At 37.5% G+C, this 23,744-nt stretch overlaps 1 protein-coding gene and 1 non-coding gene across 2 annotated transcripts in view; both read right to left on the bottom strand.

Annotated features, from left to right (window-relative positions):
• Positions 1-11,805, bottom strand: part of LOC145771814 (uncharacterized) — a 42,295-nt gene extending 30,490 nt beyond the window's left edge. Inside the window, exons 1-13 of the mRNA XM_082583547.1 lie at positions 11,677-11,805; positions 7,804-7,921; positions 6,760-6,974; positions 6,351-6,483; positions 5,240-5,506; positions 4,675-4,785; positions 4,273-4,356; positions 3,735-3,820; positions 3,014-3,095; positions 2,204-2,475; positions 1,792-1,895; positions 649-713; positions 116-225 (exon numbers count right to left, since the gene is read on the bottom strand). Of these exons, the coding sequence (XP_082439673.1) occupies positions 116-225; positions 649-713; positions 1,792-1,895; positions 2,204-2,475; positions 3,014-3,095; positions 3,735-3,820; positions 4,273-4,356; positions 4,675-4,785; positions 5,240-5,506; positions 6,351-6,483; positions 6,760-6,974; positions 7,804-7,921; positions 11,677-11,796 (1,767 nt within the window). The 5' untranslated portion in view covers positions 11,797-11,805. The remainder of the gene's footprint in view (positions 1-115; positions 226-648; positions 714-1,791; positions 1,896-2,203; positions 2,476-3,013; positions 3,096-3,734; positions 3,821-4,272; positions 4,357-4,674; positions 4,786-5,239; positions 5,507-6,350; positions 6,484-6,759; positions 6,975-7,803; positions 7,922-11,676) is intronic.
• A 1,237-nt stretch (positions 11,806-13,042) lies between these two features.
• Positions 13,043-13,149, bottom strand: LOC145773074 (U6 spliceosomal RNA). Its single transcript, XR_014289487.1, has one exon. It is a non-coding gene; the product is annotated as a U6 spliceosomal RNA (small nuclear RNA).
• Positions 13,150-23,744: the final 10,595 nt, after the last annotated feature.

Genomic DNA, 23,744 nt, shown 5'->3' with positions numbered 1-23,744 from the left:
AGTGGCAAAAACATAGTCTAACTACCAAATGGCCAGAATAGCATGAAAAAGTGAGCTTTGTCAACAGTTTGACAATATGTGGAACAATAAGAAATTGTTTATAACAGCATTTTACCAATTGTCCTTCTTCATGAGTCAATCTTTGAATACTCGGAGGCAGTAAGATAGGTTTAACTTTTGGGACAAGCTTCCGATAGACATGATTCTCAATGTGACTCGAATCGCCTAAAACACAGCGCTCATTGTGCAAGAAAAATCTTCAGTTGTATCGTTCATAGGGTTGAGTTACGTTGTTTGAAAAAATATACAGACAAAAGATAATTTTACATTTTAAAATTTTGCTGTAACTTACATTCATAAGCGATTTTATAAAGGCTAAACATTTTTTCACTACGGTACTTGAAACATAGGCTATTATGTTTCCAATTTTTGTCTTACGCTGAAAAAATTATTGACCCAGTCACTGCTTTTACAAACCTATAACAATAAATTCGGTTTGAAACTGAAACTGCAAAGAACTAAAACAAAAAACTATCAACAAAGTGATTTTTTTTAATTACACGAAACTTTAAGGTAAGTTTCTATCCTCTTGCTCCCTGCTGGGTACGACTATTATCTGAATATCACATTAAAATCTGAAAGTCTTACCCATCGCGTTAAAGTATTGGGATTCTGCTTCATTCAGCCAACCCAAGAGAGGGCGTTTTCCTTCCCTGTATAATAAAAAGAAAACGTTTTCATGAAAACGACGTCACAAAAAGATGATTGTGTTCCTATAATTAAAGATTACTGAATGGTTTGTCAAACGCAAATGCAAACTTTACGTGATTGGTTAAAACTCATACGCAATTAATATAGTCCTTGTTATTCTGACATAGCCTATACTTTGTGTTATCAACCAATGTTGGTTAAAGAAAATTTACAATTATAAAAATTGAAAGAAAGGGTTGGAGTTGCATTGGGACTGCGAAGATTCCCGGATGTTCATATAAATGATCGATTTTGGGTATCGTTTTCCTCTTGTCGGCCCCAATAGCTCAGTTGATGAGCGCGTGACTTCTGGAACGAAGACGCTTCAAGATCAAGCGGCGCTGATTCGACTCTCGGGCTGTGCGCTTGAGCAACGCAAGTTAAGGGCTGCTCTCCACTCAGCGGCCTCTAATGGATGGAATAATTCCCCAGCAACAAGACTTCAACAGTCGGAAACTTCACTCTATCAATTTCGGTGACCGGGCCTGCGTCAGTGATTCAAAGCCTCTACAAGTATGCAAAACTGCCAGGATTAAGCTCTGAAAGAAGCTTTCCCCGTCCGAGCATAAAGATTCAATCAAGCAATCGGACTGAAAAATATTTTTTTGAAGTTTAATGTACCAATACCTGTAGAGGCTTTGAACCAGTGGCCTAGGGCCGGTCATTTACGGAGTGAAAATTCTACTTGTCAAAGTGTTGTTGCCTGTAACTTATTTCATCCAGTAGCTCTTACATGACGGAGAGCTGTCTCGTTCAAACGCACACGCCGAAGATTAAACCATTATTGCTTAATGTTACAATTTCTTCATTCAAAACCACGATTGCTTAACCGACAAATATCGGGGCGGAATCGTAAGTTCTGACATTGCTATGGAATCGAAATTGATTTGTTTGAAATCCGTTCTACATGCATGCTCAGATGAGTTGCTCAGACTATACTATCTTGGGCCATAACCCAGAAAACAAATCAACCGCTTTTTTATATTAAGTGTTCAACTTTTAAATCTTTCCCATAATTTACTGTAAAACTCTAAAGCTCACCTCAACAAGTCAAAATCACCAACTGGCATTGATTCGATCAATGAGAAGCGATCAAAATCTACTCTTTCCATTTCAAGACTGAAGATTGAATACTGACTGTCAACCTACGAGAAGATATTATGCTTTATAATGTGTCAGTTAATTTCCCATAATTTTGAACACTATGCTTACTCACTAAACACATCGAACCTGCCAGAATCTAATCCTTAAATTTTTTCATCTTTTAAGTTTTAACATTTCTAAAATGTTTTTAAACACTTTTTCCAATAAATCAAGTTGATGTTTTTTCAGATTAGAAAAAATAGCGCGACACTCCAAAAACTTAGTACAAATAAATGGGGACTGCCAAAAGTAAATAATTGAATTATATGTCGGTTAAAAATACAATATAGTAACGGAATCCTTAGCCTACCCGCCATAGTAAATTTGGTTCTCCGTGAAAATTCTTCTGATTCAAGTCTATCCACTTTTTTTCCCATTTTTCTAATGGAACGTCTTTGTTTTGTACTTTAGCTTGAATAGCAGCCTGTATCGGCAATGCTTCCTGTGAGGCTGCTTTGGCAGCTTTGATCATTTCAGCGATAATGTTTATTTTAGGCTCAGCAATTTTTCCTCCATACGGGGCAGTTTGATAGCCCTCAACATCATAACCTCCACCCATCGCGTCGGCATAGGGACCATGACCTTCATAGAAGAAGTAGCAATACATCAAACAAAAATATGTTTGAGTTGACAACAGATATGTTTGAGTTCGAAAACGTCCACAATGTCAAAATATTAATTTTCTATAAATTTGTAGGTAACACATGCCATTTCTATAAATTTTGAAAATTGTTTTACCACTTAATCTCGAAGTGTACATTGTATTTTCTGCTTGTTTAGTACATTCAATTAAAATTTTTCATGGCTTTTTTGTTTTATGAGTTTTGTAGCCAAAAGTAAACCCTTCTGCAAAGTTGTGTTCGTGGTTTCATTTTGCCCCCCCCCACCCCCTTCTAAAAAGTCTATGAGTAGGATTTTGTGATTATTTTCAGAATGATGTTGTAGTGTAGAGCGGCTTTTTAAAGGTAATTTAACGTATAGTGAAAGCAAGCTGTAAAAAGATAACAGGCTTAATTTAAATAATTACTTTACCTATTCACGATTTGTGAAAGGTATACAAAGCTATAATAGCTAACAATTATAGTACACTACAATAATTTTATTTTTCCAATTAACTTACCAGCTTTTCCTCGAAACCAATTGCATAATACTTTAAGAATAGCTCTTGTTTTCATGCAGCACTTTAGTGCCTTTACAGAGATCTAAACAACAACCTTCCATAAATTATTATTCAATTTAACAAAAGACTACCACATAACAAAGAATGCTATTGTTTTCGTAACAAAGCCGTTTAGTTGATAATTAAAATGCAAGGTTATTGTAATCATGTGATGCCCGATGTGATGTAACAAACCGTGCATACGTAACAACAGAAAGTATCTTTGCAGTCAGCTCTAACAAGTGGTTAATGATTCATATTTCATTTTTGTCCTATTCAAACTTATTTTTGCTGATTGAAGATTTAATGAAGATAACTAAAAGATGCGTTAAGTCAGTTGTCTTGCCAAGATGCAACCCATGCTCTAGATAGGCATCGCACCAACGTACAGCTGAGCGGTTTGAAACATGTTCATCAGTAAGTCATGTAATCGATTTTGATGCTATTGAAATGAAATGAGTTGTTTCCTGAATAGTCAAAAAATATCATATTTTATAATTTTACGATTATTTTTTACCTTTGAGTATATTTTATTAAAAATGCATAGAGAATCAGCAGAGCCCTATTTATGGCATAATATGCATTTTGCTCTACTACTGTAGAGCATAATTAGTGCCTTATTCAAATAGAATCCAATTAAAATTCAAATAATTTAAAATAGAATTCAAATAGACTTTTTTACCTTTGTCATAATTGGCAAACTTTCGTCAGCTGTCATATAAGATTCTGCATCCAGAGAAAGAAATGAAGCGACTTCTAACCTTCCTCCTAATCAATTGCAATAACCCGAAGTGATTAAATGATAATGTGTTTGAAACTGACGAGAAAAAAGCGATTTCCATGATGAATTTGCCACAAAATATCGTAAAGTTAATCAATGTAAAAAATAATTATTTGTTCTAATATCTGGCTATATTTGCCTAAACGTTCATATAAAGAAGAATACTATATTGTTTACAGGAGTCGTAATATCGTTGCAAAAGTAAAAGGTTTTGTCATACAAACATATTAATTGTTTTAAATGGTGGGAGAAATGCATGAATAACATGAATAGATGGACACAACAGCACAATAACAAAATCATATGAAAGCTATTGGTAAAGTTAAATGCAGCTAAACTGCATATACCTTGTAGAGATAATTGATACTCGCGATGAAAATGTTTTATTAAGTTACTGACATTATGTCAAAATCTGAGTTTTCTGAGTTTTAGTTCTTACCGTCAGTCAGCCATCTCCAAAACACATGTTCCTTCTTCATAATATCTCTATACGCTTCAAATTCTTTTCGACGAATTTCAGAATCTAAAAAAAATTCATAGCAACCAGCAAAAGCGATTTGTTGAGAAAAAGCGAACTGAGCTCCACTGTGTTTACAGTTTAGTATGTAGGCTACTGTAGGCTACTGTATAATCCAAATTAATAAGCAGGCCAGTCTAGTTATGTGTATTCAATGTACATTTTCCATAGCATAACTTTCATCTTTTATATGCAGTGTTTGAAGTAATAAAATTGTGAAGTAAAACCCAGGGTGAGTAATATTAAATGAAGTCCAGAAATGGTTCAAAATGTAGAAGAGATGAAAGTTTAAGATTCAAACCCGTCAGGTGATCGTTCTGTTACCTTCATTTGCTCTTTTGCAAGCTATTTTGTCAATGTCGCAATGCTCAGTCGCCACCACTTTTCTAAATTGGTCATAGGACAAGATTCGTTTTAATTTTTGCCGTCTTCTGTCTAGATTGAAATAAAAACATTTAATGCAAAATGGCTCAAACATAAAGAATTGTTAATAGACTACTTTGAAAGTAGCCAGTTAACGGCTTAAATTTGTGTAGCTAAAATACAGAAGCTATTTATAGAGCAAAACTTTTTTACAGTAAAAGATATTAAATTAAAAAAGAGGGGGTTTGCGACACTGTTTAACCTTGAATGGGTGTAAAGTCCACAAGGGATCCACGTAAAGCAGATACTTAAAGCATCTAAATACAGTGAAAGATATTAAGGTTGAGTCTTGTCCAGTAAAATCTAATAAGACCACAATTATTTGCCTACATTATGTAACAAAACGTTATCGAATAACTTAAGTTTGCATATTTATCATCGGTCAATCAATTGTTACCATACAAATGGGGACAATGAGTCAATTGTTACCCTACAAATGGGGACAATGAAAAACCAACTTTATTACCTCTGTACCAGCTAATTTCTTCTATTATGACTTTCGGTTTTCGATTTGTCATGCGCAGACACCATTCGATGACGTATACAGAGACAGCGACAGACGCCGACGAAAAGATCCCCAACACGACTCTTCCTAAGTCTGGTATCCATCCGTTCAAGTAGACGCAACAAATTACCGAGCCCGCGGCATGCGCCCCGGAGCACAAAAAGCGATCAGCCCGACGAAATTGTGTGTACTTGAGTGGTCCAAATATTGAAAGCCACAAATGAAAGTCTGAAAGAAACTTATTAGCTCAAATGCGTTATTTCTACCTTCGTAACAATAAATGTTTCAAGTAGTATTCTACATTACATAAATTGATAGCGTACCTATTGTAGAATAACCCAGACGGCCGCTTTATCTAATCCAAGTCTGATAAAGGTCTGGTCAGATCCTCGCCCGATTTGGACCAGAAACTTTCTCTGCTTTATTTTAGAGGTTTTCTGGATATAGGCTAGGTGATATTGTACGAAATTGCTGCATGGTACGCGAATAGAAAAAGTTTGAGAATCACTGATGCAGAGGCTTTTGACGCGGGGCCGGTTACCCAGATTGACAGATTGAAGTTTCCGATTGTTGAAATGTTGTTGCCTGGGAATTATTCCATCCATTAGATGCCACTGAATGGAGAGCAATGTTGAAATGCGTTGCTCAAGCGCTCAACCAGAGAGCTGAACCAGCGCCGATTGATCTTGAGTCAAGCAACTAAGCTAAGAGGGCGGACAAGATGTCAGAAGCATTTGGTACTGGACAGACACAGTAACTGCCAAAAACGCGATGTGTATAAACGTAGCCTATGAGGGACGAGAGTGTGTTTGCAGCATATCTGTTTTTGGGTGTGCGGCCAAGTATGGAAAAGCGTTACCAAGCTCTGCAGATCAAAAACATCCGAAATGAATAAAAGTAACAAAGAGAGGTGAGTGCAAAAAGATGAATCTATGATACAGTTACCCACAGTCGGATTTGATTGAAAGAAATTATAGGTTGACTGAATCTGTGTCCGGTATACGCTCGGATGTGCATGTATAGTGTGTATGAGATGTGTGATATGTAGTGTACCGTTTATGCTTTTACACACCTGAAACTCCTCGTGATAGCCATCCCAGAAGTAATCTTCTGTTCAGATCATGGTGCGGGTCAACGCCACATAATGTCACTTTGACAGGCTCCAAAAACACCTCAATCCATTCATGATAGGGAAAATACCAATACTGTAAGTGTTTGGAAAAATAAAGTCAAGTGTCTCTTTACAAATAAAATTCGATTTCCACTCTAGCCTACATTTTCTACTTCCAAAAGGATACAGCAAATAGAGCAATTTCACTCCCTTTGTTTTTGTCGTTTAAACTTATATTGCTGAATGTGCTATAGTTTTATAATAAACGTATTTCTTGTTTCATAGATTGTGTAGTTCCTGCTGCTAAACAAAGAAACTTCAAACAGTGTCACCAACATGAAAGATTTTAAAACGTTATCTAACAACTTACTCGGTCTTTGTCTACTTCGTTGGCGACATATTTCACTTGAACACTGCTCAAAAAGAAGCGCTTCCGACGCTGTGTTGCTCCACAGGCCATTATGACGTACTTGATTTCACCCAAAGGACGAGCCGACGCGTAAAGAAATATTTGAGATTCTGCTTCGTACAAACGCGGATGAACTTCATTGTTGATTAGAAAAGTATCTCCTTGTCCTTTGGTCCCTGTTGAAAATGATGACATACTTACATCAACGCATTTGAAAGTCAACTCATGAACCGACTGGTAATTTTAAGATTAATTTTTAGGATGGTTTCAGGGAAGGGTCGGTTATACTGTATATCAGGTCGTAGTAAAATGCTTTTTAAGGCTGTTCATTGTGTTTTTCCTTGCTCAAAGTGACTACAATTCCTCCACCCCAATAGCTCAGTTGGTTAGCGCATGACTTCGTGAATGAGGAAGCTTCAAGATCAAGCGGCGCTGGTTCGGCTCTCGGGGTTAGGGCTTGAGCAACGCATTCTAAGGTCTACTCTCCCTTCAGCAGCAACTAATGGATGGAATAATTCCCCGGCAACAACACTTCAACAAACAGAAACTTCACTCTGTCAATCTCGGTAACCGGCCCTGTGTCAAAAGCCTCTGCAAGTAGACTATGTGAAACTGCCAGGAAAAATCTATCTAGGCTTTGTCAGTCCGAGGATGAAGATTCAAAACCAATAAGTCGTGATGATTACATTGAAAAAACTTTATGGATTCGGCCACATTAATGATGAAAAACTGAAAAGGTACAGATTCGATTGTCTTAAAACGTCAAAGCGTTTCCGGAGGTCCAACAAAAATAACAAAACACGTCAGCAAAAGAAACTTCACTTTGTCGAATTTAGTAATCAAGCCTCTGTCTGTGGTTCAAAGCCTTTACGAGCAGGTTATGCAAAACTGAACAGGATTAAGCTTTAGAAGTCTTTCTAAGTAGGTTATCAGGATAAAGAATCAAACAATCCTAAACCAGCATAGGCCTACAAGTTATTTAAACAAGTGCTTTTAATCAATTACCAATAAGCTTGATGAAGACATCCCCTTCATGACCGGCCCAGGGGCGACACCCAATAGACAAGGCGACTTGATACCAATGGTGGCGCTCGGGCAAGGAGGGAAGGCGAACTCCATGGTGCTATGAATTTACAATTTGGCCATTTACGATTTGACAATAAAATAATGCTGGGTAATTTGAAATCATCACTTTAGGAATAACCGATGTTGTACCACAATATCATCACTTGGCATTGTTTATTACGTACGAATCGGTTTTGCTAACGATAGAACAAACCGTTATAGACCGGTTGGTAAGTTTGTCTTGAAATGATTGTGCAGGGTTAAATATGGCATTCCTAAACCAGGAGTTCTTAACCAGGGGTGCACGCACCACAAACAGTGATGGGCATTATCGGTGATAATTTACCGGCGATAATTATCGGCGATAAATTTTTATCACTTATCGTTATCGTTCAATTATTTTTTCAGTTATCGTTTATCGTTATCGCCAAAGGCAGTATTTGATTATCGCCGATAATCGCCTATAAATTTTATTTCGGATCAACACACAAGTGGAAAAACCATGAAAAGTAATATTTTTACTAGCCACCTAGTTCATGAAACTAAAATTGAAACCAGTTCTTCTTCAGTGCCTGAAGTGTGTGTGCACAGGTCGTTGTCAGGGGAGGAGACACGCCCTCTGCAGCGACGGCCTTGACAACACAATAATTTTTAAAGTTGCAAATTGCAATGCAATGAAATGCATGCAACAATTCTCTTGTTGTTTTGCTGCAATCGGCATTCGTGATTGAATTTTTCGATTAAAATGTAAGCGCAATTCTGATTGCAGAATCGTGCATTTTACCGCACTTTTCAAGATCAAGACTCTGGAGAGTGGGATTTTATTGCATAGGCTTAGATTAGGGGCGTAGCAAGTTAAAAGTTGTTCCTGTTTAAAGTAAAGAAAATTAGCCATGCAGTAAGCATGAAGTAGATAGGCTATGTATGACCTTCGAGAAAAGATGCAAGAACAATACAGTAGGCCTTGTTAAGTGCTCTCGCCAGAGCGAAAAAAGTAGGGAGGGGGGCACCTGCCCAAAGTGAGAGAGCACCAAAATGTTAACCTAATGAACAAACGGTTCATTAGTTAACAGAACAAACGGTTCATTAGTTAACTAGCACCAAAAAGTTAACGGTCACATAATAAACGCCATAAGTTTTCGTGGGGCAACAATATTATGAATGCGGAATGGTAATTTTGCAAATCAAAGTTAACAAATAACTAATCAACATAATAAGAAAACAGTTTATAAGGAGAGGCCACAGAGACAAAAAACGTAACAAATAGCCTAGTGAATTTGAATAAAAAATCATTTAAAATTCAGCCAGAGAACTGGGGAAGCGCTGCAAACTCACTCAGTGGAATCCGAGGATCGGAAGCTCAGGGAGTTTATCAGAGAGTTTTTGGCATTAAATGGCTAATTTTAACATTAAAAAATCCGATATTGTTGTTCCGACATAAATTTCGTTTGATTTTGCGTTTTTTGGAGTTTTTTCAATTATTGCTGACTTTGCTGTAAACAGCCCTTGAAGCAGAAAGCAAAATACAAAGTTTGGAATTTTTTATGGTATTTTCATTTGATTTAATTTTTTTGCCTACTGCACGTAAGCGGCAGTTTAACTCAATTGATAAAAGCATCCGACTGGTAGGCCTATCTGAAGGTATAATTATAAGCACGGCGGTTACCTCAGTGGTTTGATTCTGGATCAAGAGGTTGAAGATTCGATACCTACTGCCGCTGTTGCGATTCTATTCATGGATAACTTACAAAAAGTTTTGTCCCTTTACAGTAGCCTATATATGTTCGGTTTTTCGTCATGTTGATGAAAACAGTTCGTGCTGCATGGGATGGGGCAGCGCTAATCAAGAAAAAAAAATCGTTATCGGACATTATCGGCGATAATTTTATCGTTTATCGTTATCGCTTAAGTTTTTTTTGATTTATCGTTTATCGTTATCGCTTTAGGCATTTTTCGTTTATTGATTATCGTTATCGCTTAACCGAAAAATAAGTTATCGCGCCCAACACTGACCACAAAGGAGTGAGAGACCTGTGCCTAGGCGGTGCGGGGAGGCTGAATTATCAAGGTTTGTTATAATATGACGTAAGAAGCAAAGTTGTTTTACCAGGTTTCAACAAAAATCTTGAATTTTAGGTGCAGGGGCGCCGGAACGATTTTTGACTGGGGGGGCAAGATTAAGAAAAAAGGGCACTTTTGTTTACTAAAAGGCCAATTTTTTTCAAGTTTTAAGATAAGACATAGCGATAATGCTAATCTATTAGCTCACTATGTATTGAGTAATGATAGCCTACTTGTGTCCGGTATACAAAGAAGGGCATTATGCTATGTTATCATGATGTAACCTACTGTCAAGCCTTAAAGCAGCCTGCAGCCATGTCCGCTAAGTAGTGCTTGAATGACCGCAGGTGCTACCTCTTCAATCGGCCAAGTTTGGCCACCGGTCTCTTCTAGCCAATTATTTAATTTCGCAATAGAATGATCGTGGATTAACTGTCGAAAATATGTAGTATCAAAGAGTGGCGTAAAATTAGGTCAGCGCGTTATAATCGCCACTGTTGCATTGTGCGGGGATATTGATGGAATATATCCATCTGCGATCACCAGCGCTGTAAGTCTTGTTTGTAATTCCCGACGTTTATTTTAACAAAGTCTTAATCCGAAGTGCTAATTTACATCGGCTGGCAATATTGTCGTTTTTATGTCGATTCGATGTTGTCGGACATTGAATCGTTGTTAAAATGGAGAACTAGGTTAGTTGACATCAGAGGGGAAAACATTTTTGGATCATATTATGCAAAAATTATGATTCTTTTAGTAATGTCCTTCACATCATTGAAATACTTATTTTATTACTTTGACGTCATCGTCAACACATGTCGAAAGTTGTTTTTCGTTGCTAAAAAGAATTCTAGGGAAGTGGCAAACTTCTTTAAAATCAGCCACATTGGAGACACTCGTGCGAGTGTCGTTAGATAGTCCGGCAGTACTGGATTACAATCCCGATTAAGCAGTTATTGCGTGGTGCAACGATTCTATTGTAGGACGTCACCCAGGCCCAGACTTCAACAACGCTAAGTGATCATTTTAGCATTGTTGCAAGTTTAATTCTATTTACTTGTGCTATCGTTATTTTGTATTTTGGTCTCCAAGCACGCAGATTTGGCCGCCAAGAAGGAGCACCCGGTAGGCCACAATGGCTGCCGGAAAAAAAAACGAGTTTTAAGGCCTGTACCGTAGGCCTACTGTGTTGCAAAATTTTGTGCCGTAAATATTATTTTGAGGCAATAATGAAAGATCATAATTAGGTTAAAAGCGAATAGCAGAAATTGTTATATTGCAAAATGTGCAGTAGCTTACATGACTTTAAAAGGGCACCATTGCCCCTCCTGCCCCTCCATCTGCACAAAAATTGAGGGCAGGGAGGGCATCTGCCCCCCCGCTTCCGGCGCCCCTGTGTAGGTGACTATTATTTTTCAGCCAATCCAAGGGGGAGTGTGAGAACTGGTTGGTAATTTCAAGGTGGTGCCGACAAGGCAAAAGGTTAAGAACCGCTGCTTTAAACTGTTCAGTACACTCCCTTAAGGTGGAGAGTGCAATGTTCTGCGATGGATGCAGACATGCAGTGTTATAGCTTTATTGAACAAACAACATAATTATGACAACTTACGGTAGGCTACGTAGAAATGTTACAATTTCTATAAAATAATACCGGTATGTAAAATTATCATATTAAATGGTCAGGACTATTATGCAAAATTCTTCCTTACACGCAAAAACAAGTAAATATCGACATTTTCCTGGCTAACTCACCCAGTGATTTCGTCTATGCTGATATACCATCCACAAGTAACCAACAACTGTGATTGATATGCAGACAGCTGAAATAGAGCCCACAGCCACGTTTACACTGGGATCAGGTTTGTACTCCATCGTCAAAGTGATTATTGGACCTCTAGCCCAGAACGCTATCAGCCATGACATTCACAACTTTTGTCCAAAGGCAAAAATTTAAAGTTATCGGATTAATTTATTGAAGTCTACTATTACATCACAAATCAAACAACCAAAATTTTTGTTTGAGAACAAGCGAAGTTGTATTGCCATATTGCCAGATAGTAATTGGTAACCTTGTGTGAGAACAAGAATTATGCAATGCTATGCTGCTTTAAATGTTTAATCGTATAAAAGTTAAACATGAAAATGACCCATTTGGTGTGTTCCAAAAGAACATGATTTTGGAAATACGAATTAAAGTTTTTCAACAAGAAACTTTATAAACAAAATGACTTGAGTTTTCTTGGGGGCTATACAAGGTTACAACTGATGTTAATAATTATATACCCAGTGTTTATTGCAGACGTTTTGTTAGTGAGCACGAATGACGATATCAAGAGGGCTAAAACTCACAAGTAATTTTATTTATCAAATGCCTGGTGAACAGTATCTCTCTCTGTATTTATTATTATTAAAAAAAGCTTAATTTTAAATAAAAACGAAACGAAATTACGATATTCGAACTTCAGATTCAAATCGAAGTCTACTTCAAGATTTTTTTGCTTAAAATAGCCTACTTACAAGGCCAAACAATAACAAAAAGAGCATGATAAAGTCAAGTATTCTGCAGTGTATAGGTTTAGATCAGGGGTCACCAAATAGCGGCCCGCGGGCCGCATGCGGCCCGCCACGCTGTGTCGCTGCGGCCCGCGGAAGGCATCAGCATGCAAGCATAACCAAAAGTACTTTTCTTCAGGAGTGAAAGAGCACGAAGGCAAAAAATACTTTCCAGAAAGCATATTTTCGCTTTGCATACGATTCCACCGACCGACCAATCAGATTGTAGTTCTAGGCGGGGGTTGCTTAAAGTTATTCCAATGCGATGTCCAGCCACACTGTCCCGGTGGTTGATTAAAACGTCTGATTTCGAATTTCGAAATTGTCTGTGAGCATAGGTTGCTTATTTTAAGTTTGCAATTGTCATGTAAACACTAGTGTGCGTTTCACCGTTATTGTGTTTCACGAGCAGTGTTCTCTTTATGCAAGTTTTTGTTGGCAAAATAGGTCGGTGTGCCAACTCAATTTATAATAAATTGGCAAAATATTATATATAAATTTAAAAACTTTTTCTGATTGTATTATGAAGATATTTAGCTTAGTACTGCAAAACGTTTTTTTTTTGTTTAATATGGAACGCTTCACGATTTTGCGTGTTATCCCTGCGCAGGGGATATGCTAATCTTCTCTGTATCGTTCCAGTTTTAGTATATGTACTGCCGAAGCAAGTACTGCAAAATATTGTTAATCAACAAATTCTCAAGTTGCAACAAATCAACAAGTTGCAAATGCGGACAGGAGCAAACGATGCAACATCTACTCGAATGCCCTGACCTAAAGGCAAGGTGCTCTACACAGGATTTGGCTGAGTTCAACGATAGAGCAAGAGCTTGCGTGATGCTCTGGGCTACGGCCGTGTGACACACGATAAAGAAGAAGAACAAATTCTTGCCAAGCTGATAAGCACCGCAAGTGACAGTTGTCTATAATAAAAGAAAGACGGTTTTATAGACTCTTACAAAAAGGATGAAAAACCAACTCATTGCTTTTTTAGAGGGAAGACTGTTCATGAATTGCGATAGAATTACGATTTTTCGGTGATTTCCACAAGCGTTTGTTTCATGGTACCTGGTTTCTTTTTCCCTGTTATTGAAGCCTATTTTTCGCTGATATGTTTGCAGGTCACTATTGTTGCCGGCATTGCGATGTGTCAAACATTTTCAAGCGAAGTGACAACACCACTCTTGCTTGGCGATGAATATTCTGATGAAACCGCTCACCTCGTTATAAGCGCGCAAAACAAGTGGCCTCGTTTATTAGGCAATAGGCATTGCTAAAAAAGTCAAAAGTGTTGTAAAAGGAGCTTGGCCTGGCAGTAGCGTTGTTCGATTAATCTTGTTGCTGCGGTATTCTAACATAAATACGAACAACATGTAACGCTGGATACTGGGTACGAAATGCGTTCTTTTCTAGCATAAGAGTCAACCTACCTAACATTTTATTAGTGCGGCCCGCCACAGCTCTCCTTAGTGCCAAAGTGGCCCGCATGCAAAAAAGGTTGGTGACCCCTGGTTTAGATGATTACGATTTGTTTTAGCCTCGCTACTCGATATTTATTCGTTACATGGAAACAGTGGCGTAGCTATAGAGAGAAAACTTTAGGGGGACAAAAGCAACGTTTGGGGGTAAAATGTCATTTAACATGAATTGCAATGGTACTAAAACGTTGTGATAGTATTCAACATTTTTTTGGGGAGGAAAGATAAAACTTTGGAGAGGGGGGGGCGATTGTCTTCCAAGCCCTCCTTGTGGCTGCGTTCGTGGAACTATTCTACTCAATATTTCACTTTAACCAAGTTAATTTTAATAAATACATCTTTAATAATACAACGGATATTTGTTGTTAAAATTACAACATACGGGACTTCAAGAACTGTCCCTGCAATTAATCTAGAAATCCAACCCGAAACAAAACTGCCTCGATTTTGAAACTACCAACAACCTGTGTGTCTGATTATTTTTTTTTTTGAGAACTTCCTTAATTCGAACAACAAAGTTCCATGATATCAATCTGCCGCCTTGCTCAAATCATCAGAAGCTTTTTGCAAATGTTTTCCACATGATAAAGGTGTAGGGTTCTGCCTTACTTAAGTCCCCAGCGTAGGGTTTTGGCTATCTAATTGTCGTATTATTTTTTATAAAAGGAAAAATAAAAAGGATAATTTAGGCTTTTTGTCTAGTCTAGGGGTATGATTTGGCTACCTACAAAAAGCAAACAATTAAATGGAATTAAACATTTTTTATTAAATCTAAGTTACAAATTCGGGAAATTGAAAAATATGTCTAACTAATTTAATTTATTGCAACCGATGTCAGAAGAGCGACATTCTCCCGTCGCGAATTTAACATTTCTAGTTCTGCCCAGTCGCTATATAAAATCTCTGTTTTATAAGTTATGTGTTATCAGTAGGGCAACCAAAAGTCAATAAAGTCAAAATTTTTCTGCCTTGTTCAAAGTTCATAAAACGTCCACAAACTAAATTTCAGGCTGACACGAAGAGAAGTTTCAAAGTTATTAAGTAAAAAAAAAGTCAAAATTCAAGGTTAGGTCAAAATTTTCTTTTAATGTAGTTTTTCTTCTCTCTATTGATATTTTATTAAAAGCTACACAGATACTGATTTTTTGTTGCAATTTTTGTTGCTATTGTGACGTAATAATCCATTTGCTGCAATTTCTGAGGTAATAATCTTGTTTCGCACACTACTGACGATTGAATATTAGCCAACTACCCTGCTGTTGATCAGTTGGTTGCCAGGGTTAAAGCAGTGACCATTAAAAACAGGTCAAGAAGAGCTAGTTTTACTTCCATTGGCCAACCTCCACAGCCAAATGTAACTAGATGGGTTACTTGGTTGAAAGCCGCTTACTATTATTCAAGAAGTCTACCAGAAGTAAGGAATATTGTGGAAGACTTCCATGATGGTGGTGTCTTGCTGCGGCGTGCTTAAGATGCTGTAAAAGCTCCCAACTTAGCTACTCACCTTGTAGAAATAGAGGAGCAGTACAGCGCACTGTTCGATTCAATTCAGAAGATGGAAGACAGCCGATACACCATTCAAGAAGCTTACCAGAAAATGAGGTCCCTTAACTTTGGTGTTGATGACTGCCGAATTGGAAAATATATTTAAGCAAGAATCTCAAGGAATGACATCAAGTGCATTGTGAAAATGGGACGAGATGATATTTCACTACATTTTTATAGCCTACTGAGGAACTCCCAAGCAACTTCTGTAGGCTGTAGCCTATTTCTCTATTTTAGGAAAAATTTTGGCGAGAGACAGGAACTTCAAAGGCGATAATGTGAAACATTAGTTGATGTTGAAGTATAATAGTGCAAAACCCTCTCAGTAATTTCGGGATATTTAAAGACACTCCATATTTATCTTTTGCAGTTTTTCGAGTGACTTTCTTTATACCTGTTCGCTGTTCGATAGATGTGGTGTCCTTGAGTCTTCCACATTTTTCTCATATTTCATTAGAAAAGAAAATATCCTTACCTAACGGTTTGATTTCTAATATGCTTTGTATTTCGCATTTGGGTTGCAAACGCAGAAAGCTATTGGTCAAAATTAGGTCAAAATTTGTAAATTATAAAGTCAAAATTTCAAGTTTTTAGGTCAAAAAATTGGTTGCCCTAGTTATCAGCATTTTCCAATTCCCCGCTTCTCTCATAATACGGTGCCTTTTTATCAGTAATAACCTATCGTCAGAACTATTAAGTTATCGTCGTGGTTTAAACCTTTGTCCGCCCCGTTAGCTCAGTGGTTACGCGCCTGGCTCAAGATCACGCGGCGCATGTTCGACTCTCGAAGTGTGCGCTTGAGCAACGCATTTCAGGACTGCTCTCCATTCAGCGGCACCTAGTGAATGGAATAATTTCTCGGCAACAACACTCGAACAATCGAAAAAATTCACTCTCCCAATCTCAGTAACCAGCCCTGCGCCAAGAGCCTCTACAAGTATGCGACACTACCAGGAATATCTTACCAAGGCTTTGTCAGTCCGAGGATAAAGATTTAAAAACCAACCAACAAACCAACCTTTGAAGTAGAAGGTCAGTCCTTTTAACACCCTACGTGTAGCAATGCTTCCTCGGACTATAGCGAAAGGCAAATGAAAAGCAATCAGCCTTTGGTCCTTATCCTAGACCAGTGGTTCCCAACTCATGGGTCGCGACCCAAAATTGGGTCGCCTGATAATTTTGTTGGGTCGCTTGTTTTTCAGGCATATTGTATCTTGGGCGAAAAAAAATAACAATAAAAAAATTTTAAAACGTGAAGAGATCGATCACAAAACTGGAAAATATAAACACAAGTCATGAAGCGTTTCATGTCGAGACATCGGAAAGCTTTGTAGCATGATCGTATAATAGTGCAAGAAGTTTTAACAATTTTCGCTTTTATTATTATTATTAAATGTAAACCTAACAAAAATTTCAGTCTCAAACATAAATTAACTTGACAAAGTTACGGGATATATATTGTAACGTGCACTATATGTCACGAACGCTATGTCGGACAAACTATGACAAAGTTTTCCACACGTTGGACCACGCATAGTCTGATGTGGTAAAACGCATCAAAGACAAAGCCCCAAGTGCTGTATGGACTTATTGCTTTCTACACAGAGAGGCCTTTGCTGCAAAAAAGCTGTCTCAAGAGCAGCACGAAGTGTTGAATGATGTGAAGTGTGTAAACTTCATCAAAACAAGTCCACTAAATCGGCATTTGTTTTCGTCTTTGTGGATTCTGATTATTATCAAGCATTGCTGTTGCACACAGAAGTGCGATATTTGTCACGAGGTCGTGTCCTGAAGCGAGTTTGTAATTTGCGAGAGGAGATTGCTATCTTCCTGAGGCAACAGAACTGTGTGAGATTAACCGAGAAGTTTTTGCAAGAAGATTTCAAGGCAAAAGTTGCTTACCTTGCCGTTAGGCTATATTTGACTCTCTGAATTCTCTAAATTTATATATGCATGGCAACGGTTTTACGGTGATTGATCGCGCCGCAAAAGTTTCTGCTTAACACAAAAAACTCATATTCTGGAAAAGTTATGTCACCAGAGATTAGTACGATATATTTCCTCAGCTAACGCAATATATCTGTGGCAGTGAAGTTGATATGAAGTTGATAAGTTGATATTAAGCAAACGATAATAATAATTAGACACCTGAAACAGTTTGCCAAAAAGTTTGTGCACTACTATGGAGAATCTCTAACACGTAATAACCAAAATGATTGGATAATTGATCCATTTGTTGGAAAAGATCTGAGCTTCAACTTTCCACCCATGTTGCAGAACAGTTTATGGACATAACGACAGAAGTAGCAAACCGTATTTCTTTTGCGTCCTTCAAAGACAAATACCCCAAAGATTCTGTAAACATCCACTTTTGGGCTTCCATGTAGGCTACAAAGTGTATCCCACAGTTTCACAATTGGGGATTCAAAAACAGATTCCATTTGCAACAACTTGGCTTTGTAAGATTGAATTTAGCGCCATGTGTGTATTGAAAACTGAACAACGAAACCGGCTGAAAGTTAAAGCCGACATGCGGCTATGCCTAAGCAAAATAACGCCTCGATTTCAAAAACTCACTGACAGCAAGCCAGCACAGCTATCTCATTAGTGATTTGATAAACATATTATTTTCGAAAAAAGTTGCTGCTTTTGTAGTGCTGTTTGTTTGCAACACAATCTTGTATGGCTTTTAAAATATTACGACAATTTGCTTGGGTCGCAAGATTTTACCAAACTAAAAAAAATTTAAAAATGGGTCGCCTGAAAAACGAGTTGGGAACCACTGTCCTAGACCACATTCATTTGATAGGCTACAGATTGTAGATTTTAACGTAGTTAACTAACGGCAGTAATCTAATGCTTGAATCTTTCTTACCTTAAATGCAAGATAAATAGTTGCAAAATTTTATGAGCAATAATTCTGTGATTTACGTCTTCTACAAGCGAGAGGTCAGCTGAACCACGACAGCTGTCCATATGTGCCCAGCATGTTACCAAGTACATGGATGCTTCACGACTGGCAGAGAAGATACAACAGGCAACAGCATGGTTAAATACAACCTTTCCTGTACCAGGACTACATTTCCAATGAAAGGTTTGGGTGGTTTGGTTTGATTTTGAATCTTTATCCTCGGACTGACAAAGCCTTGATAGGTTATTTCTGATAGTTTCGCATACTTGTAGAGCAGGGTTTTTTAAACTGGGGTCCGCGGTCTATTTGGGGTCTGCGAGACAATTTTCTGGGACCGCGAAGCACCTTCCAAAAAAATTAACACGATCCCAAAGAAAAAAATTTTGTGAAAAGTAAAAATTTTCAGGCAACGTATTTTTCAAACTAAAGTTAAAATATACTATTCAGTAAGCTGGCTTGGCATCCCTGCATACAGTTTTTAAAGCCTGGCCTTTCATTTCATTGTGATAGCTTTTGTTTCGTTTCTATCGCCTTTGTGACATCAAGGAGTGCACAGTGGTGGCGTAGGCTACTCCTACAACACTTGTGTTTACCAAATTACCAGATCAAGAAAAGAATTACGAAATATACTTGACTAAAAAGGAGGTACCGGTGGGCGAAGTTGATTAAGGCTTTAAGTTTTGAATTGATTGCCTTTCCGAACTTTTAGCTTTTTTAGCCTTAGTCAAATAAGCCAAAAATGAATTACTTCTTAACTTTACTAATTAAATTTTTACCTTAAATTTGAGAACAAAAAGTGAAAATGGTTCAGCCTCGAAAAAAATTAAGATTTTATGATTCCTATGTTCAATTTGGTTTCACTGTGATACATTCTGGAAAAGAAGAAAAGCCGTAGTGCGTGCTATGCTGTTAAGTTTTATCAAGTTCTGCTTTAAAACCAAGCAAGCTGAAAAAACATTTGGTAACACATCATCCAGATTATCAAACCAAAGATGCAGATTATTTTAAACGGCAAGCTGATAGTTTAGTTAGGTCAAGATTAATTTGATAGCAGTAGTGATCAATGGAAGGAAAATACTGCAGGGTAAAGGGCCTCCTACGAAGTTGCAAGAAAAATAGCTATCGCTAAGAAACTCATCCCAGACTGATCTTGCCTTGTTGCCAAGTTATTGTATCGAACGTTTTGTGAGAATCTGAAGCTCAAAAGCTGAAGCAAGTGTCTCTGTCAAACGACACTGTGAGTAGGAGAATATCTGAGCTATCGGAAAACATTTTGTCGCAGGTGGTGTCAAAGATACAGAAGTCAATGTCGCATTGATACCTAGCTTAAAACATGTTGGATATACAGTAATGCATAATATCAAGATCATATTAAACCAAACGGAACCTAACATAGAGCTGATAACACCCAAGCAGGTGCACTCATTTTATTGACGTGTGCATTTTTAATTGCATGTAACAAATAAATTATTATTTACCGTTTTTGCGCTAATTTACCTTAAGTTTTTGATGGACCGTGAGTCATTGAAAAAATCGCAAGGGACCGTTCAACAAATTTTTTGAAAAAGTTTGAGAACCACTGTTGTAGAGGCTCTTAACGCAGGGCCGGTTACCGAGATTGGCAGAGTGAAGTTTTCCGATTGTGGAAGTGTTCTTGCGGGGGATTATTCCATTCACTAGGTGTCGCTGAATGGAAAGCAGTCCTGAAATGCGTTGCTCAACCGCACACCCCCAGAGTCGAACAAGCGCTGAGTGATCTTGAGCCGGGCGCGTAACCATTGAGCTAATCGGGCGGACAAAAAGACCCCGTCTAGTGAGAGCCAAGCCTGATTAGAAAGATGAGTTCTTTTTCGGCTACTAATTTGCATTTATTTCGTTTATTGTCAAACATCATATACACAACTATTGGTATAAATCTGAAAATACGTGACAATCGTGATAATAAATCTTTTTGTGGAAAATGTATTAAACCATGAAGAAGATATGTAGGACTAAGCTAGCTTAGTGAATAATTCAAATTCGATTTGTAAAAACGGGTAGATCATACAAGAATAATAAATTTCAGAGTTTTTTCTTTACTTTTTGTATCAGAAATCTTTTAGCAAAGAGAATGAATTAGTTTACATTCAGTTGAGCGTGAATTTATTCAGAACTTTACAAATTTACAAAGGCGTCTTTACATTTATACATTCTGCTTTGACAAACAGTAAACAAAAAAGGTCACTTGATGTTTCGATTGGGTTAACACTATAAACAGCACTTACACACTTAACTGTAGGTTGTTACCAAAGCAAATATTGCCATATTGATAGCTTTAGCAATGAAGCATCCATTTAAATATTCCGTGCTTTTACATGTATTTTGTCATAAGAGCATCTGACAATGCTTTCTTCAGAGTTAGAAAGAAGAATAGTTTGCCAGCTTAGGAGGTGATACATTTTTTCCAAGCTTCTGGGCCAGAAGCATGTAATTGCTTCTCATCCATTCTGCTTTGACACAGACTGCCTGAAATATCAAACTATTTTTGATGATGTAATGAAAAAACGTTTTAACATTTTGTTGAATTGTTAGTATTAGTATCATCAACAACTTGCGTGAGGGGGCATGCAACACAACTCAAGAACAACCTTTTTCATTTTGTTTTTTTGCAAAAATAAATTATTTTCAAGGTTGTTCAAAAATATGAACACCAGACTTTATAAAAACGATGGTAAGATCAGCAAGCTTGTATGGGATGCAGGCAGTAGCTCTAACGAAGGCATAGGAAGATAAAATGCAAATGGAAGAAATAAAAATGATGCGATGGTCTCTGGAGTTGACAAAGCAGGACCGAGTGAGAAGTGAAATTATCAGAGAACGAATGCAAGTCGAAAAACCGAAGGATAAGTGAGAGAGAAACGCCTTAAATGTTTAGGTGACGTGATAAGGAGAGACGATGATTATGTCGGAAGAAAAATGAAACAGTTGGAAGTAAGGAAAAAAGAGAGCCAGACCAAAAAAAGATAGAGAGACTGTGTGACAAAAGATATGGAAATAGTGGGAATTCAGGAAGACAATTATGCTAACAGAGTGATGTGGAGGACTGCAATCTGCATCAGCAACTCCACGTGAAGTGGAAATAAAGCCAGAAGAAGAAGAAAAAGAAAAGCCATGAAAAGGTTCCACAAAAAATATTATTGGTAGCCTATTATCGCTCCGCTACAAGTAACTAACGCATTCTATTTCTGAATTATACTGTATCCTACTGCAGTGGTTCCCAACTCGTTTTTCAGGTGACCCATTTTTAAATTTTTTTTAGTTTGGTAAAATCTTGCGACCCAAGCAAATTGTCGTAATATTTTAAAAGCCATACAAGATTGTGTTGCAAACAAACAGCACTACAAAAGCAGCAAATTTTTTCGAAAATAATATGTTTATCAAATCACTAATGAGATAGCTGTGCTGGCTTGCTGTCAGTGAGTTTTTGAAATCGAGGCGTTATTTTGCTTAGGCATAGCCGCATGTCGGCTCTTTCAGCCGGTTTCGTTGTTCAGTTTTCAATACACACATGGCGCTAAATTCAATCTTACAAAGCCAAGTTGTTGCAAATGGAATCTGTTTTTGAATCCCCAATTGTGAAACTGTGGGATACACTTTGTAGCCTACATGGAAGCCCAAAAGTGGATGTTTACAGAATCTTTGGGGTATTTGTCTTTGAAGGACGCAAAAGAAATACGGTTTGCTACTTCTGTCGTTATGTCCATAAACTGTTCTGCAACATGGGTGGAAAGTTGAAGCTCAGATCTTTTCCAACAAATGGATCAATTATCCAATCATTTTGGTTATTACGTGTTAGAGATTCTCCATAGTAGTGCACAAACTTTTTGGCAAACTGTTTCAGGTGTCTAATTATTATTATCGTTTGCTTAATATCAACTTATCAACTTCATATCAACTTCACTGCCACAGATATATTGCGTTAGCTGAGGAAATATATCGTACTAATCTCTGGTGACATAACTTTTCCAGAATATGAGTTTTTTGTGTTAAGCAGAAACTTTTGCGGCGCGATCAATCACCGTAAAACCGTTGCCATGCATATATAAATTTAGAGAATTCAGAGAGTCAAATATAGCCTAACGGCAAGGTAAGCAACTTTTGCCTTGAAATCTTCTTGCAAAAACTTCTCGGCTAATCTCACACAGTTCTGTTGCCTCAGGAAGATAGCAATCTCCTCTCGCAAATTACAAACTCGCTTCAGGACACGACCTCGTGACAAATATCGCACTTCTGTGTGCAACAGCAATGCTTGATAATAATCAGAATCCACAAAGACGAAAACAAATGCCGATTTAGTGGACTTGTTTTGATGAAGTTTACACACTTCACATCATTCAACACTTCGTGCTGCTCTTGAGACAGCTTTTTTGCAGCAAAGGCCTCTCTGTGTAGAAAGCAATAAGTCCATACAGCACTTGGGGCTTTGTCTTTGATGCGTTTTACCACATCAGACTATGCGTGGTCCAACGTGTGGAAAACTTTGTCATAGTTTGTCCGACATAGCGTTCGTGACATATAGTGCACGTTACAATATATATCCCGTAACTTTGTCAAGTTAATTTATGTTTGAGACTGAAATTTTTGTTAGGTTTACATTTAATAATAATAATAAAAGCGAAAATTGTTAAAACTTCTTGCACTATTATACGATCATGCTACAAAGCTTTCCGATGTCTCGACATGAAACGCTTCATGACTTGTGTTTATATTTTCCAGTTTTGTGATCGATCTCTTCACATTTTAAAATTTTTTTATTGTTATTTTTTTCGCCCAAGATACAATATGCCTGAAAAACAAGCGACCCAACAAAATTATCAGGCGACCCAACTTTGGGTCGCGACCCATGAGTTGGGAACCACTGTCCTACTGTATAACGTTGGTTATTACTACGACTTTTAATTGGAAAGTAAATGATACCAGACATGTAGCCTATACAAACCAAGGTCCATTGAACGCAAAAGTAAAAACAGAAGGCATTCTGCTTAAGACGGCTACAGATTGGTTTGCAATATTTTTAATATGAGTCAAACTGAAATCAATTCTTGAGAAACAATAGACCTTAATTCTACGTTTCCCGCCGTTTGATTGGAATGATGTCCGCGCGTGAACCATTCGTCTGTTGTCGAAGCAAACCACGGCGTTTGGGTGATGAAAAAAATGAACCTGAGAAAAGTAGAAGATTATCATCAAAAACACAAGATTATCATTAAAAATAAAAGGCTTGTTTTGAAGGTTAAATCAGAATATTGATTTCCAAATCAATACCAGAAACATTTGCAGATTACTATTATTAT

Source organism: Aplidium turbinatum, chromosome 6 (genome assembly GCF_918807975.1).
Source record: "Aplidium turbinatum chromosome 6, kaAplTurb1.1, whole genome shotgun sequence".
Lineage (NCBI taxonomy): Eukaryota > Metazoa > Chordata > Ascidiacea > Aplousobranchia > Polyclinidae > Aplidium > Aplidium turbinatum.
This window is presented reverse-complemented; position numbering and strand designations above follow the sequence as displayed.